Source organism: Bufo bufo, chromosome 4 (genome assembly GCF_905171765.1).
Source record: "Bufo bufo chromosome 4, aBufBuf1.1, whole genome shotgun sequence".
NCBI classification, from domain to species: domain Eukaryota; kingdom Metazoa; phylum Chordata; class Amphibia; order Anura; family Bufonidae; genus Bufo; species Bufo bufo.
The window spans coordinates 12,014,899-12,032,444 of record NC_053392.1 but is presented as its reverse complement, the minus strand read 5'-3'; the positions used below and the strand labels follow the sequence as shown (position 1 = coordinate 12,032,444).

Sequence of the window (17,546 nt, the reverse complement as noted above, 5' to 3'; positions counted from 1 at the left end):
TGCACTTATCAACATTAAATTTTAGTTGCCAGATTTTTGACCATTCCTCTAGTTTTCCTAAATCCTTTTCCATTTGGTGTATCCCTCCAGGAACATCAACCCTGTTACAAATCTTTGTGTCATCAGCAAAAAGACACACCTTACCATCGAGGCCTTCTGCAATTTCGCTGATAAAGATATTAAACAATATGGGTCCCAGAACAGATCCCTGAGGTACCCCACTGGTAACAAGACCTTGGTCTGAATATACTCCATTGACTACAACCCTCTGTTGTCTGTCCCTCAGCCACTGCCTAATCCATTCAACAATATGGGAGTCCAAGCCCAAATACTGCAATTTATTGATAAGCCTTCTATGTGGGACAGTATCAAAAGCCTTACTAAAGTCCAGATAAGAGATAAGTCTACTGCACCTCCGCCATCTATTATTTTAGTCACCCAATCAAAAAAATCAATAAGATTAGTTTGACATGATCTCCCTGAAGTAAACCCATGCTGTTTTTCAACTTTCAATCCATGGGATTTTAGAAGTTCCACAATCCTCTCCTTAAGTATGGTTTCCATTAATTTCCCCACTATTGATGTCAGGCTTACTGGATTTAAGTTGCCCGATTCCTCCCTACTACCTTTCTCGTGAATGGGCACAACATTTGCTAATTTCCAATCTTCTGGGACGACTCCTGTGGCCAGTGATTGGTTAACCCCTTAGTGACCAAGCCTGTTTGGGCCTTTATGACCAAGCGTTTTTCTTCCTTTTTTTTATGGTCTCATTCCAAGAGCTATAACTTTTTTATTTTTTCATCTATATAGCTTTATGAGGGCTTGTTTTTTACGGGACAAGTTGTAGTTTTTAATAGCGCCATTTTGGGGTACACATAACTTTCTGATTAACTTTTATTAACTCTTTCTGGGAGGGAGATGGGGAAAAATAGCAATACTGCCACTGCGTTTTTACATTATACATTTTTTGGCGTTCATTTTTCGGTACAAATAACATAATATCTTTATTGTCTGGGTCAGTAAGATTACAGTGATACTAAATACTTATAATTTTGTTTACGTTTTACTACTTCTTTTGCAATAAAACACCTTTTATTAACCAAAAAAATGATTTTGCATTGCCACTTCACAAGACCCATAACTTTTTTTTTTATATATGGAATTGTGTGAGGGCTTGATTTTTTAAAGACAACTTGTATTTTTTATTGGTATGATTTTGGAGTAAATGCCGCTTGTTATTAAGTTTTTTTTCGGTGGAAACTAAGAATAAATTCGAAATTCAGTCTTTTTTTATTTTTTATTTTTTACGGCGGTCACCATAGGGGAAAATTTATGTAATATTTATGTAGTCCCGGTCGTTACGGACGCGGCAATACCAAACATATGGGGGATATTTTCTTTTTGCAATTTTTTTCATTGAAAAGCGTATTTTTTAATTTATGGATTTTTTTTTATTTAATAAATGTGTATTTTTTTCCTATTTTTTTTACTACTTAATAGTCCCACAAGGGGACTATAATATACAGTATTTTTATTGCTTTTAAAATGTAATGCATTATCTCTATAATGCATTGCATTTCAATAGCAATGCTATTCAAACATTCACCAGCAGGCTGCGCCAGAGAGGCACAGGCTGCTGGAAGTAACGGAAGACAGGCTCGGGGCCCTGATCGGAAGCAAGGTAAGCTTCCCAACACATCAGCACCCCGCGATCGCATTTTCGGGGTGCTGATGGGAGACAGAGGGAGTCCGCTCCCTCTGTCACCACTTTACATGCAGCGGGCGCCATTGCGCCCGGCATGTAAAGGGTTAAACAGCCCGGATCGGCACTCCTGCCGGTCGGGGCTGTTAGAGCAGGGATTCGGCTCTCATGTGAGAGCCAGGTCCGCGCTCCCCGCTGCACGGGGGAGCCGTGCAGCGCTTAAACTGGGCCGCCGTAAAAACGCGGCGGCCCAGCCTAAGGCCCCTTAGTGACCGCCGTAAAAACACGTATGGGTGGTCATTAAGGGGTTAATTAAATCTGTTAATGGTTTTGCTAGTTCACCGCTGAGCTCTTTTAATAGCTTTGGGTGTATCCCATCAGGCCCCTGTGACTTATTTGTAGTAATTTTAGACAGCTGACTTAGAACCTCTTCTTCTGTAAAGACACATGCATCAAAAGATTCATTAGTCTTCTTTCCTAACTGAGGTCCTTTTCCTTCATTTTCCTTTGCAAAAACTGAACAGAAGTATTCATTGAGGCAGTCAGCTAGTTCTTTATCTTCTTCCATATACCTTCCTTCTTTTGTTTTTAATTTAGTAATTCATTGTTTTAGTTAGAGATGTCGCGAACATAAAATTTCCGCAAATGTTCGCGAATGGGTGAACCGCCATAGACTTCAATATACAGGCGAATTTTAAAATCCACAGGGACTCTTTCTGGCCACAATAGTGATTGAAAAGTTATTTCAAGGGGACTAACACCTGGACTGTGGCATGCCGGAGGGGGATCCATGGCAAAACTCCCATGGAAAATTACGTAGTTGACGCAGAGTGTGGTAAGTTAAATTCGCAATGCGATTAATATAACCTGTATTAATCGCATTGCGATTACAACTTAGATCTGAGTTCCTAATGGTTGTATTGCTAGAATATATAACGAAGATTGAGAATATAGTGCTATATTCATCAATTCTAGCAATACAACATAAAGTAACACAGTACTGTGTGTTAAGTAGTACTATTCCTATCAGTTTAATCCCTGTTACGTCCACTAGTATTATTATTATTATTATAAGGTGTGTTAAGTAGTACTATTCCTATCAGTTTAATCCCTGTTACGTCCCCTATCAGGGGACGTGTATATGGAATCGATTTTAGGAACTGGGAGATGGAAAAAGATGCTTGGTCGGTCCTCTTAATTCCAATTTGGGGCACTGCGCGTGCGCTGTGTAATATACTGTGCAATCCCAATATGAGTGGTATGTTAAGTAGTACTATTCTTATCAGTTTAATCCCTGTTACTTCCCCTATCAGGGGACGTGTATGTGGAATCGATTTTAGGAACCGGGAGATGGAAAAAAAAGCTTGGTCGGTCCTCCTACTTCAAATTTGGGCCTAATGTGCCACCAGATAGGAGTGGTATGTTAAGTAGTACTATTCCTATCAGTTTAATCCCTGTTACGTCCCCTATCAGAGGACGTGTATGGAATAGATTTTAGACAACAGCAAAGAGTTATCAATAGTTGACACACTCATGACATAAATTTTATACCTCTATGCGTCAATCTTGGTGTAGTTATGACTGTGCTCGTGCGCACTTTTGGGAGATTGCAGGCGATGGGGGTTTTTCAAAGCCTATGGTCGTTTCTACTATATTTTTACTATAATAATTTACTATAATACTATATATTCTATAATATTTATACTAAGGAGGCACAGCTATATATTAAGGGCACATCTGCGCACCTCATCCCATGACATGGCAGTTAATGTATGCATATATAACATACATGCATGCACGGATATATATGCACACGTCTCAACCCCTTCTCAACATGAACATACTGCAGAGGCTTACTGCGTTGAGTTTAGGAGATGGGCTACTGAGTCAGAGTGGAATGACCCCGCGTTACGTAGTCAGTTTTGTCAGGGGTTATCTGAGAGATCGAAAGATGCACTAGCTTTTCATGAGTACCCGGATACATTAGAGAATGCTATGTCCTTGGCAGTACGGTTAGATAGACGTATTAGAGAGAGGTGTAAGGTTCCCTCCCCGCAAGGGATCCCTTCTGTGAGTGGTTTAGTCTCACCTGCTCCCCAGGGTGATATGACATGTAGCTCTGGGGTAGGGGAGGAACCCATGCAGCTGGGTCAGGTATCTATCCGTTCTGGTAGTAGGAACTTTAGGAGGCTGCATAAACTATGTTATTACTGTTGTGCTGGGGTAAACCTTATTGATTTGCTTTTTCTTCAAAATCTGGGTCTAAGTACTTGCACTTTAGAAATAGAGATTCCGGTTTTCGCAATTGATTCTTCCCCTCTTTCTCAAAGGAGTCTCACTCATATTGCTCATGGTATTCAGGTAAGGGTGGGTGATTTACATATTGAGATCATGTCTTGTATTGTCATGAAGGACTTGCCCGCTCCTATAGTCTTAGGGTTACCGTGGTTGACAAAACATAACCCAATTATAGATTGGCAAGCAAGACAAATCATTGGTCGGAGTGAATTTTGTTCGGACAATTGTCTTGGCACATCTATCTCTGGTGTGTCTACTACAGCTTTACCTCAGTATCTCTCAGATTTTGCGGATGTCTTTTCAGAGGGGGGGGGGTCAGGAATTGCCCCCTCATCGTGACTATGATTGGCCAGTTAATCTCATCCCAGGGGCTAAGATGCCAAAGTCTCTGCTTTACAATCTTTCTCAACCTGAAAGAGAGGTAATGCGGAAATATATTGCCGAGAGTTTGGCAAAAGGTCATATTAGGCCATCTAAGTCTCCGGTGGCAGTGGGTTTATTCTTTGTAAAGGAAAAGGATGGATCACTGAGACCTTGTTTGGATTTCCGGGAATTGAACGGTCCGTGACCCGTATCCCCTTCCTTTGATCTCCGATCTTTTTGATCAGATTGTTGGAGCCAAGGTGTTCTCCAAGTTGGATTTAAGAGGGGCCTACAATCTGATTAGAATCAAGGAAGAGGATGAGTGGAAAACGGCCTTCAACATGCACGAGGGTCATTTCGAGAATCTGGTTATGCCTTTTGGGTTAACTAACGCGCCAGCGGTATATTCAGCGATTCGTCAATGACATTTTCCATCATTTTGTGGGGAGTTTCGTGCTAGTTTACATGGATGACATTCTAATTTACTCTCCTGATCTGAAGACCCATCAGGATCACGTGAGACAGGTTTTGACGATCCTTCGGGAGAATAAATTATATGCCAAATTGGAGAAATGTGTGTTTTCTGTGCAGGAGCTTCAGTTTCTGGGATATCTGCTTTCTGACTCTGGTTTTCGTATGGATCCCGAAAAGGTCCGGGCGGTTCTGGAATGGGACCGACCGGAGAATCAGAAAGCTTTGATGCGGTTTTTGGGGTTTACTAATTATTATAGAAAATTTATTTTGAACTATTCTACCATTGTGAAACCTCTGACTGATATGACTAAGAAGGGCGCCGATGTCTCTATCTGGTCGGATGAGGCATTGCAGGCCTTTTCGGCTATTAAGGAATGTTTTGCGTCTGCTCCCATTCTGGTGCAGCCCGATGTGTCTCAGCCATTCGTGGTGGAGGTTGATGCATCAGAAGTGGGGGTTGGAGCAGTGCTGTCGCAGGGTTCATCTCCTGGCAAATGGGTTCGGTGTGCTTTTTTTTCCAAGAAGCTCTCGGTCGCCGAGAGGAATTATGATGTAGGAGATAGGGAATTGCTGGGCATCAAATTGGCCTTTGAGGAATGGCGTCACTGGTTGGAGGGGGCGTCTCATCCCGTTACAGTATATACAGATCATAAGAATTTGGCTTACCTGCAATCTGCCAAGCGTCTGAACCCTAGACAGGCCAGATGGTCACTGTTCTTTACCAGGTTCAATTTTGTGGTTACTTTTCGCCCGGGGGTTAAAAACGTCAAGGCAGATGCGTTGTCTCGCAGCTTTCCTGGGGGATGTGATTCGGAGGATCCTTCTCCGGTTTTGGCTGATGGGGTGGTGGTCTCCGCTCTGTATCACGAATTGGAGATGGAGGTGTTGGGAGCCCAGGAGGTGGCTCCTGGTTCTTGTCCCCCAGGGAGGTTGTTTGTTCCTGATGGACTGCGATACAAGGTATTTAAGGAACATTACGATACTGTCCTTGCTGGACATCCTGGTGGTAAGTCCACCTTTGATCTTATGTTCCGGAGGTTCTGGTGGCCCGGGTTACGTAAGAGTGTTGAGGATTACGTAGCAGCTTGTGAAACCTGTGCAAGGTCAAAGATTGCTCATACTCGACCTGCTGGTTCACTTCTTTTTTTGTCTATTCCGTCTCGTCCTTGGACGCACTTGTCTATGGACTTTATTACGGATCTGCCGAGTTCCTCCGGGAAAACAGTAATTTTGGTGGTTGTTGACCGTTTTAGTAAAATGACTCACTTTGTATCGTTAGCCAGTCTGCCCAATGCCAAGACTCTTGGTCAGATTTTTGTTGATAATATCGTGAAATTGCATGGCATTCCCTCGGATGTGGTTTCTGATAGGGGCACGCAGTTTGTCTCCAGGTTTTGGAGGGCGTTCTGCTCTCGGCTTGGCATTCAACTTTCGTTCTCTTCGGCTTTTCATCCGCAGTCGAATGGGCAGACAGAGCGTACTAATCAAAACCTGGAGACCTATTTGAGGTGTTTTGTAGCTGAGAATCAGGAGCACTGGTCCTCATTCTTGTCCCTAGCAGAGTTTTCTTTGAATAACCGTAGGCAGGAGTCCACGGGTAAGTCGCCATTTTTTGGCGCATACGGTTTTCATCCTTAGTTTGGTACCTTTTCTGGGACTAGTTCCTCTGGGATGCCAGAGGAGGAGAGATTTTCTTCTGCCTTGTCTTCTATCTGGCGGAGGATCCAGGTGAATTTGGAGAAGATGGGTTAGAGGTATAAGCGAATGGCTGACAAGAGACGGATCTGTGTGTGGGTGATTTGGTGTGGTTGTCTACTAAAAATATTAAACTGAGAGTACCTTCTTGGAAACTGGGTCCAAGATTTATTGGACTGTCACGGCTGAGGATGGGGGAAATCCTCAGCCGTGCGACGCCATATGATGTTAGGCTGCCCGGCCAGGAAGACAGGATTAGGGAGCAGGTCACCTCCTACAGCGTCCCTAACCTGACCCTAACTCCTATCTGCATGGGCCGACCTTAAAGGTAGGAGGACCCATGCGCAGGAACCTAGGAGCCCTGACTTACCCTCCGTCCGGTCCCTGGGCTAAGGAGCAGGGTAAGACAACCCACTCCTCCTAGGCACGGAGGAGCAGGAGTCTCAATGACCAAGCTGCTGGAAAAGGGGAACATAAACAGCTCTATGGATATGGCAGGTGAACAAGGAGTTCCACCTACCTGCCACAGCCTTGCTGACTGGATCCCTGTGCTGGCAGGGTGCAGAAACAACGTATCCCCACACAGGGACCCAGATCCATAGCTGCACAAAATCACAAGGAAACATCAAATAGACATCACACATAACTAGACATAAACTTAAATGTGACATTATGGTTATGACCACAGGGGTGGCTCTCACTGGCAGGTAGTAAACACAGCAGGCTGCTTCAGCTAAGCATGGCTGAAGCAACCTGCAGACCTGGGAAAACCGTGAGGCTTTATAGGCCAAGAGGCCACACCCAACAATCAGACACCCCCCGTGACTCACACACACTGAAAGGGAGTTAACCCTTCCAAAACCACAGAAGGGAAAACATAACTTAAAGGGGAAGTGTCCAAACAACAAACACACTGTGGCTGTTGCCGCAGGCAACGACATGGGTGGCAAGCGTGTCCTGGGAGTCAGCCCGAAGGCCGGGACACTGCCACCACATGTACATAATACAACCAAACGTTGCCACGGACAGCCACAGTGATGGGAAAACGTCAGTGCACAGCAAACATAAACAAAGTGCACACAGACATACAAAAGTGCTACAAACGCGCACACAACTCCAAGGGAACCGCACACATAGCTGTTGTCCGCGGCAACCGTACCTGAGGCTAACTACATTATGCCTCAAGCTGCGGTTGACACTACAACCCAAAACCGCGGGCAACAGTATGCGGCTCCCAAGGAGTCACAGCCAAAACCGTGGCCGTGACATGGACCTTACAAAATATCTGCGGTGGTCAATCGAGTAGTGTTTCATCTGGATCTTCCGCATACTTGGAGGATCCATGATGTGTTCCACAAGTCTTTACTGAAGAGATATGTGAAACCGGTGGAACCATCGCCATTGCCTCCTCCCCCTGTTCTGGTTGATAGAAATTTAGAGTTCGAGATCTCCAGGGTTCTCGACTCAAGAGTTCTTCGGGGTTCCCTTCAGTATCCCACCCGGATAAAGTTGGGCCAGGGTGTCCGGAGGTCACCCGTAGAAGGAGGTATGTGCGGAGGTCTGCCAGGTTAGCAGCTCGTGTGTAGCCTTTTTGTTTTGTTTTGGAGTTGAGCTATATCCGCCTCCCTTCAGGTGCACTGGGTGTGGTCGTTGGTTTGAGTTTAAATTACGCCCACTCCCAGTGTCCTGTGCGGGTTATAGCTTCTATCTGGCTCAGAGGAAGGAAGGATTAGCTCTTCCTGCTCAGTAAAGCTAAGTTGGCTTTTGTTTTCTTGTGGTTGTCTGTCTAGGCTGTTAGAGAGACGCCTGCCCCCTCCAGGTTCTGAGGGAGCAGGCTGCCTCTTTCCCCCTTTCACCATCTTAGGGATTTTAGGGTATCTTCAGCCTAGGCACGAGGATACGTTATTCCCACCATCAGGGTCTAAACGTGGGCTTAGAAGTCTAGGGAAAGCTGGTAGGGATTTGTCAGGAGGTGACCTTTATCCCCATCTTCTTGCCTAGACACTTGTTTGTTTATTTTCTGTGTATCTTGTATTCTGTCCGCCGTGACAGCGACATGTCTCGTCAAACTCAAAGTGACAGGTGCCCCGCCCCTTTTTCACACCATAACTCCTCCCAGAAACGCCCTAACCCCACCCATATCCGCCCATTTCTCTCCCCTCGCCCCCCCAAACCACGCCTAAATGCCTCCCACTTTGATATGATTTTCATATAATTTTATATGGTTTAATATAAATTTTATATCAAATGATAAGCTTTTTATATCACTTTATAAGTCCTTATCAAATGATAAGCTTTTATTAACACTTTATATCCCATTTATAAAATTTTGATACAGTTTTATACCACTTTTATGTCATTTTGTGATTTGATATAATTTTGATATGCCTTTTATATATTGGCATGCCCGGACATGGCCAAAAGACGTATACTACACGGCCGGGGGTCTTTTAATTATAATAGCAATGATAAAAAAAATCAAGGATGACAACATTTAAATAATTTTAAAAAGTTTTATTAATTTAATTATAATGCTATACCATGTAAATTAAAAGCGCTCTTTTAACTGCAGCCTTTCATATACAGCTTACAGTGTATGTACGTCTATGAAAAGTAAGTTCAATTTAACTCCATTGTGAGTGCCTAAGTGTAATTTAACTCCCACCACACTGGACAGCTGAGTCAACACACTGAATTTGAATTAAAAACCTGAAATGACTTACCTGAAACTCACGGTCCAAATCAAACTTTTAATTTCCTACAAGACCCCACACACGAGTTTCAGGTGGTTAGATATGCGAACAAATTTTCGTACTTCTCTGAATAAGGGCTCTACGCCGCCATAAGAGACGACAGCTTTCGGCGTGCAGTACTGTTTTCACAATATCTCGGCAATATCCGTCATTTTAGCAACGTTTTTAGGCAGCTTCTATCAAACAATGCGACCCAACTGTTTAAGCAATTTTTACTAATCAAGATAGTGGATTTATTGTAAAAAAAAAGCGGGCTACATTTTATATAAAAAGAGTTTATGTAAAACTAATTACAAGACGTTGCATACAAACACATTTTATATACATTTAAAGTAAAAAAATGTATATAAAACCAAAACATTATAATGCGTTACATACAAATACATTTTATATACAGTCAACAGTGTAGCATCTTCAAAAGCTTCTAAAAAGAAACGTGTTTTACCGGGGTACATTTACCGCTCCCAACATAATAATCTGTAATTTAGCACGAGGGTTCTTAAAAAGGACCATGTACCAAGTGCGCTGGTGAATGGCAGAATCTAAGATGGCTGCGCTATTTATAGGGCTGTGACATCACAGGGCTGGCTGGCTGCTGATTGGCTGCATGCATGTCAGTATGGGTGATCCCGCCTTCCCAGACTTCCTTTCTCCATGTTCTCACACGTGCAGCCGCCATTTTAGGAAAAATGTGATTCGTTACTACGAAGCGCGAGGAAATTCGCATTCGGTGCGAATCGAATTGTTCCTCAAATTCATAATGAATTTCACTTCATCATCTTCGATTCGCTCATCTCTAATCCCTTTACCTGTGCCTTCCTAATCTGTAAAACCTCCATACAATGCGGACCACATCCAGCACTGCCCAGCGGACTACTTCTTCCTGCAGTGTCCACATACCGGCACAATAACCTTCATCTGTCTCTTCCTCCCCCGATCAGCGTACGGCCGAAAGGACACATTAACCCCTGCAGCTGACACAGAAATAACCCTTTGTAGTCGAGGGATTCTTTCATTCAAATTCAAAGTTCTTCTAACTCCTCCTGAAATAACTGAAGTCGGGGTTCTAATGTATCTCTACGAACAGATGTCCTTCTATAATCCTGGTGTCCTAGATCATATGATAATACTACACACACAGCTACGGGGACAGAAATAAAGTCCTGCATGTGGAAATTGCTAACACGGATGTCAACTGTGCATAACTAAGCATAACGGAACCTTTAATACAGGATCGTTTTTTTCTTTATTTTTCTGTTCTGACGGATCAGAAGAATGGAAAACTAAATAGTGATGAGAACCCGAGTGAACTATGTTACATGATGGTGACATCATCACAGGTCTTTCACCACCACTTATACTTTCCACTGCTGAGCTCCGCCCCTCCTGATCACATGACAGTGACATCATCACAGGTCCTTCTCTACCACTTCTCTCCACTGCTGAGCTCCGCCCCCTGCACTGATCACATGACGGTGACATCATCCCAGGTCCTTCAGCTCTTGCAGTGCAGCAGATACAGAGCAGGTCCTGGTCGGTAGTCACTGCTGTGGTGTCTGGAGCCTCTTCTTCTCTCTGGTATCAGCCACTTCTCTAGAATCCCCCTTTATCCCCGGCGCTGGGGACTCTTAGAAGCGGGGTCTCTCCAGGAGCAGTAAGTGCGGTTCTGGATCTCATTAATGCTCTTGTCCCTGGAGGATTTCCAGCCTCTCCTCTCCTCATAAAGGCGCCTGCAGTACTAGAAGCCTCCAGCTCCTCCAGTTCTCTCCTCTTCTCCTGAATCACCACCAAAGATGGACAGGAAGGAGATCAGCAGAAGAATATTAGACCTCACCTTGGAGATCATCTCCCTGCTGAGCGGAGAGGTAAACGTTTCTAGATTTCACTCCTCTTTATTGTATTCTGTAACAAGTCAGACATCGGTTAAGGAGAATCCAGGGTCCTGGAGAACGGCCCTCAGAACTTCCAAGTGATGGAGAACCTCAAGATAAGCCACCAGTATGGTCAGTGATGTATTATGGGGACCAATAATCATGTTGTAGGAGCCATGAGAAGGTAAGTAGGCACGTTGTACCTAGGAGGAGAGGAAGCAGAGGAGGAGATGGCCGGACTGTGGCCTGAAGGGAATATTTCTACCACTAGTCTGACATCTAGAAGATACTGGACCATAACAAGGAAGCCTCCACTACATCTAGAGGAAAGAAGGTTTCTCAACCAACTTAGAAGAGGATTCTTTACTGTAAGAGCAGTGAGACTATGGAGCTCTCTGCCAGAGGAAAGGGGTCATGGGAAATTCTCTAGAAGAGTCCAGAAGGTGCCTGGAGGTCTGGAGGGTAGTAATATTCTAGCTTCTAATGTCTAGATTACTGGAGATGAGACCATGATCTAGGGAGCAATTCTGATTGTAGGTCTCGAGTCAAGAAATTATTTCTTTCCCTAAGTGTCTCTCTCCATCCACAGGATTACACCATAGTGAATAAGACATCGGGAGGGACTCCCATCATCTATGAGTCAGGAGGGTGGAGCAGGGCCCCAATCACAGAGCCTCCCCCCCTGATACATGAGCAGAAGATCCTAGAACTCACCCACAAGATGATTGAGCTGCTGACTGGAGAGGTAACACTGCTGGGAATGCTGGGAAATTCTCCATCAAAAGCACTGAAGGGTCTGGGTGATGACGGTGTTATTGTGTTGTCAGGTTCCTATAAGGTGTCAGGATGTGGTGGTCTATTTCTCCATGGAGGAGTGGGAATATTTAGAAGGACACAAGGATCTGTACAAGGAGGCCATGATGGAGGCTCACCGGCCTCTGACATCACCAGGTAAGAGGAGATCGTCCTGATTATAAAAGTGTAAAGATCACATAGATACTACTCTCATCATCTCATGTAATAATCTCTCCTGTCCCTGTGTGTTTCATACAGATGGACTCATAGAAGGAAATCCCCCCGAGAGATGTCCCCGTCCTCTGTATTCCCAGGACTGTCCAGAGGAGAAGCTCCCAGAGAACCATCAGGTAGATGGAGCTGATGTCTCACCAGAATCTGACCAGAAAGAGATTGGACCAAAGATCAATTTACATTTTTCTTGTTTAGGATGAAAATCTGATGGATATTAAAGTTGAGGTTAAAGTTGAAGAAGAGGAGATGGATTTATATAGCGCTCATCAGTGTAAGAATTGTCTGCATCGAGGGTCACCTGGATACTACTCTCATCATCACATGTAATCAATCTATCCTTTCACTATGTGTTTCTTACAGATGGACTCATAGAAAGAAATCCCCCCGAGAGATGTCCCCGTCCTCTGTATTCCCAAGACTGTCCAGAGGAGAAGCTCCCAGAGAACTATCAGGTAGATGGAGCTGAGCCCTATACACATCTATATAGGGGGGTCCTGCAGTCGAAGAGGGGTCATAGATTGTGGGGGTCTCTTATGTGGATTTGTTAGATTTCCCACCTGTCTGCTGTATTGTGCTGAATTGTTACAGATGACAAATCAGGGGGAAGATGTGACTGATATTAAAGTGGAGGATGAAGAAGAGCAGATGATGGGCGATCTCTCGTGTAAGAGTGAGGTGGAGGAGGACATTCCAGTCCATGTGACCACAGGTATGGAGTAATGAATGGAGGAAGGGAAGTGAGATGTTTCTTCAGGTGAGGCTCCACCTTACAGCTGCAGTAAAGTAGCACTCCGGGCAGTGACCCCTGTGTTATGTACAGTGCAGGAGAAATCTTCTCCCAGCTCTTCTCTCCCTCCTCTCATGCTCCAGGCTGGACACCCGGCTTAGCATCAGGTTTTGGAGGCACACCGGCTGCGATGAACGGCTGCAGTGATGCCCAGGGTCTGAGGAAACTCAGTTTAACCAACTTAATGGGTTTTCCAGGCTCTTGATATTGATGGGTTATCCTCAGCATATGGCATTAATATCTGATCGGTAAAGGTCTGATTGCCACTCCTTTATGGTCAGCTGTTCCTTGAAGGATCTAGCACTTCTAATTAAATAGGAAACACAGCGCCGTTCAAAGTGCAGTGTCCCTGCTGGGTTACTGCAGCTCAGCTGCCATTAAAGTTAGGGGCAGCTGTGCTGTAGTAACCTGGTACAGCCACAACCCTTGCGGAGCTTTCTGTGAAGGTTCTCATTCATCTTGGTCATGGTATATCAGTAGTGATAAGTCAGAAGAACTGGACTTGTTATACTTTTTTTCTTGAAGACCTTTTGCTAGTCATCTGACTTAGTCCGACTGGTTTGTATGAGAAAATGGCATTACATTTCAGTGACTTGTGCTTTGAGAATGTTTATAGATGTATATGAATTGTATTACTTTCATGGATTGACACTTTTTATCTATTGCTATTTTCTGAAAAATAAATAAAATAAACCTAAAAAAAAATTACAACAAGTAAGGGGATTGTCTATTCTTTTACAAGTGATGACCTGTCCTCAGGATGGACCTTCACTATCTGATTGGTGGGGATCCAACACCTTGTCCCCTGCTGATCAGCTGTTCTGCAGTAGTTCCGGTGCAGGAAGTCAGCGCTGGAACTACACTGCTCAGTCTGTGGACGAAGCCGGTTACTGCAGTGCTGCTTCCATTCATCTCAATAGTAGCAGCACTACATGAACCAGCTCTGTCCAAAGCACAATGGATGGACCTAATCAGAGGTGTGTGGAACCCTGACAATCAGATACTGGAGGCCCAGCCTGAGGATAGGCTATTAAATATAAAGGTGTGGACAACCCCTGTAAGGTCTAAAATAGGCCGTTCACGAAGAGTTTAGGTTATTGTAATAAAATCATCTCCACTTGATATCTAAGGACCAACTGTGCTGGCAGAGGACAGGCCTGATTGTCAGAGAAGGGTGGGATTCTCAGATTTCTGAATGTTTTCAGGTCTGGGTTTATGTAATAGAAGTGATCGGTGAGTGTAGAGCAGAGTCCTGGACTTTGTCATCCATCCATTATAATTATAAGGACACGACCACAAATGATTTTCTTTTAGTTCAGTTTTTGATTCAGTATTTTGTGCCAAAGCCAAGAAAGGATTCATATAAATGGGAAATATAAAGGAAGGACTTGTACTTCTCCTTCCTTTTGACATAAAAACTACATCAAAAACTGCACACAGCCTGATAGGAAGCTTATAGAATTGTCTTCTTTACTGTTTGAAAAGAAAACACAAAATTTGTTTTTAATCCTAACAGAAAATCCCAGTAAGAACTCTGAGGGAAACTTCATCTTATCACTAAATTATAAAGGAGAAGATGAAGATATCGGGCATGGCTCTTCAGGAGAAAACCTCATTACCTGTAATGTCCATCCAGGACTTCACAGACCAGATCTGTCAAATAATGTTCCTAATCATAAGGAACCTTCTCCTGACCAATCACAGATTGTTATCACAAGTACCGGGCCGAAAGAGGTTACAAGTTTTCAGTATGGGGAATGTGGAGAACAGTTTACAGACATCTCAGGTCTATATGCACACAGAAGAAGTCACACAGGAGAGAAGTCGTATTCATGTTCAACATTTGGGAAAGGTTTTATGTATGAATCGCAAGTCATGAAGAATGAGGGAATTCACACAGCAGAGACGTCGTATTCATGTTCAGAATGCAGCAAATGTTTTACAAAAAAGTCAAGTCTTATTAGACATCAGAAAATTCACACAGGGGAGAAACCATTTTCATGTTCCGAATGTGGGAAATGTTTTGGACATAAATCAGATCTTGCTAAACATCAGAGAGTTCACACAGGAGAGAAGCCATATCCATGTTCAAAATGTGGGAAAGGTTTTATATATAAATCACAGCTTGCTGATCATGAGAGAAGGCACAAAGGAGAGAAGCCGTATTTATGTTCAAAATGTGGGAAAGGTTTTATATATAAACCACTGCTTGTTGATCATGAGAGAAGTCACATAGGAGAGCAGTATTCATGTGCAGAATGTGGGAAAGGTTTTCTTTATAAAGGGAGCCTCAAGGTGCATCAGATAAGTCACACAGAAGAAAAAACATTTATATGCTCCAAATGTGGTGACTGTTTTACAAAAAAGTCAGGTCTTGTTACACATGAGAAAATTCACACAGGAGAGAAGCCATTTTGATTTTCTTTATGTGAAAAAGAAAAGCAGAATTTTAAACTTATCAGAGAATTCGCATATAGAAGAAATTAAATTCTTGTTTGAAATGTGGGAAGTGTTTCCATGCATTTACCAGCCTATATGAGAGTATATTTTTTTGTGGAATTACCCTGGGTCTGCCAAAGAGCCAAATTATATTTCCCTGAGGTCAACAATGACCAGGATCCATGGAGGAAAAGTATTGTGGATATGAGAAAAAAGAAGAAGAAGAAGAGCGTTGTTTACTGTCAGAGCAGTGAAGATGATTGTCCCCATGGACCTTGCTTCTTACCATATTCATACCTCCGCCAGCACTGCAGGAGAATCCAGAGGGACACAGTGAGAAACGGAAGGACACCTCCTGTAGACTTTTATGTAACCTACGTAACATAGTAACATAGTACATAAGGCCGAAAAAATACATTTGTCCATCCAGTTCGGCCTGTGGACTGGATGGATATGTGGAGATATGGAATGGGTATTTGCTCTTCATTAATACAATATATCAAGATAAAGGTGATGGGGGAAAAAATAACAAATTGAGTTGACAATAATTTGTTAAAAACCCAGATCTTCTATTTCCTTCTCTTTGCCTCATTCACAATTGTGTATTCTGGTCAGTATCTTACACCAGTATTTGTAGGCTATAAATAGGAGTAGCTCCCGAACATGGAAGACTTTCCATTATTCCTTTCTCTGTTTTATTCCGTTCCCTGTTACGGCTTACAGATACTGATACAAGATATAGACCGAAATACAAAAGTGTGAATGAGGCCTTACGGTCTATTGGTCTCTTCCAATGGAGCTTTTATTGCCTACTCTCCCATAGAGATCATGCACAGTCAGTTATACATCTCATATCTTCCTTGGCAGTCTGTGGAGGTCTTCATTCATCTAGGTCATGATATATCAGTAGTAATAAATCAGAGCAACTGGACCTTTTTTTTTTTTCTCAAAGACTTTTCACTGGTCATCTGAATTCCTTTCTCATATAGAATGGCTTGTACAAGAAATCTCCGGCAATATACACTGCCCCTTACAATGCTGTCCTAACACCTCTCCTGATGCAGTACAATTACACCTAATGATATCAGTAATGCAAATGCAATCAACACCTTACCTCCATGGCTGAACCATGAATCACTAGTGTCAGAGATTTCTCATATAAGGTATTGTAATTTACAAAGACAGTCGGATGACTTGTGAAATACCAGTCCAGTTGCTCTGACTTAATACTACTGACATTCCTTGATGGGTTTCTCACAAAGAGAGGAAAATACAAGTAGCGCTCAGGGATCACCAAGTAAACTTGGAAATAACTTTATACACTCTGACACAGAAATAACACACCAAAAAGGAGTTGTTGGAATGAAGCTTTCTCTGTGTGAATGTAATGATGATAAATGTGAGTGATTATAATATTGGAATGGAAGTCCCATGGTCAATTGATGTCATCACTGTAAGTCAGCGTGTTCCAAGCACACGCACCAGGATTTTTAGCCTTAGGAAACCTACCAAATTATATATTGGTTGGCCTGGTTAATATTTCATATTTGTGTTTGGTATGCCTGGGTTGATAAAAATGTTGTGTAAACCTTGGTGGTGCCATTATCCTACTCAGGGACACCTACAAGATGTTTTTGCTCAAATTAGAATTATGCCATACAACCTTTCACATTTTGCATTCAAATTGGCCAGCCTTCTGTCAATGACAAAAAGGAGGTGAATGAGGCTAAGTCTACTGTAAACCACACCTGGTTCAGATTCCTGGGGATACACCTAGTGTAAGTCTGGCCAACTTTCCACTGTTATCCCAGTGTAGATCCCTCACCGATCTAACTGGTATGCCATCCATTATTTCATCCTTATTCTATTTCTGTACTTTGTCATCTATTTGTAACTTTTAGCACTGTACAGATATTCTAAATTCCCTACTGGGATTATCTCTACAGCAAGTAGTTGAGGAGCCAACCCGGAAGGAGGCCATTTTAGATTTAGTATTCACAAATGGGAATTTGGTATCTGATATTACTGTAGGGGAAAGCTTGGGATCTAGTGATCACCAGTCAGTGTGGTTACTATAAGTACAGTGACTGAGTCACACCACACAAAAACAAAAGTTTTAGATTTTAGAAAAACTG

General features: G+C 43.1%; 2 protein-coding genes across 2 annotated transcripts in view; one reads left to right on the top strand and one right to left on the bottom strand.

The window, feature by feature from the left end:
* The window catches only part of LOC120998306 (oocyte zinc finger protein XlCOF7.1-like), a 1,981,422-nt gene that overhangs the window by 881,449 nt on the left and 1,082,427 nt on the right, over positions 1–17,546 (bottom strand). The window lies entirely within an intron of this gene.
* Positions 10,819–17,546, top strand: part of LOC120998388 (zinc finger protein 316-like) — a 224,581-nt gene continuing 217,853 nt past the window's right edge. Inside the window, exons 1-3 of the mRNA XM_040429058.1 lie at positions 10,819–11,150; positions 11,746–11,901; positions 11,984–12,107. Of these exons, the coding sequence (XP_040284992.1) occupies positions 11,079–11,150; positions 11,746–11,901; positions 11,984–12,107 (352 nt within the window). The 5' untranslated portion in view covers positions 10,819–11,078. The remainder of the gene's footprint in view (positions 11,151–11,745; positions 11,902–11,983; positions 12,108–17,546) is intronic.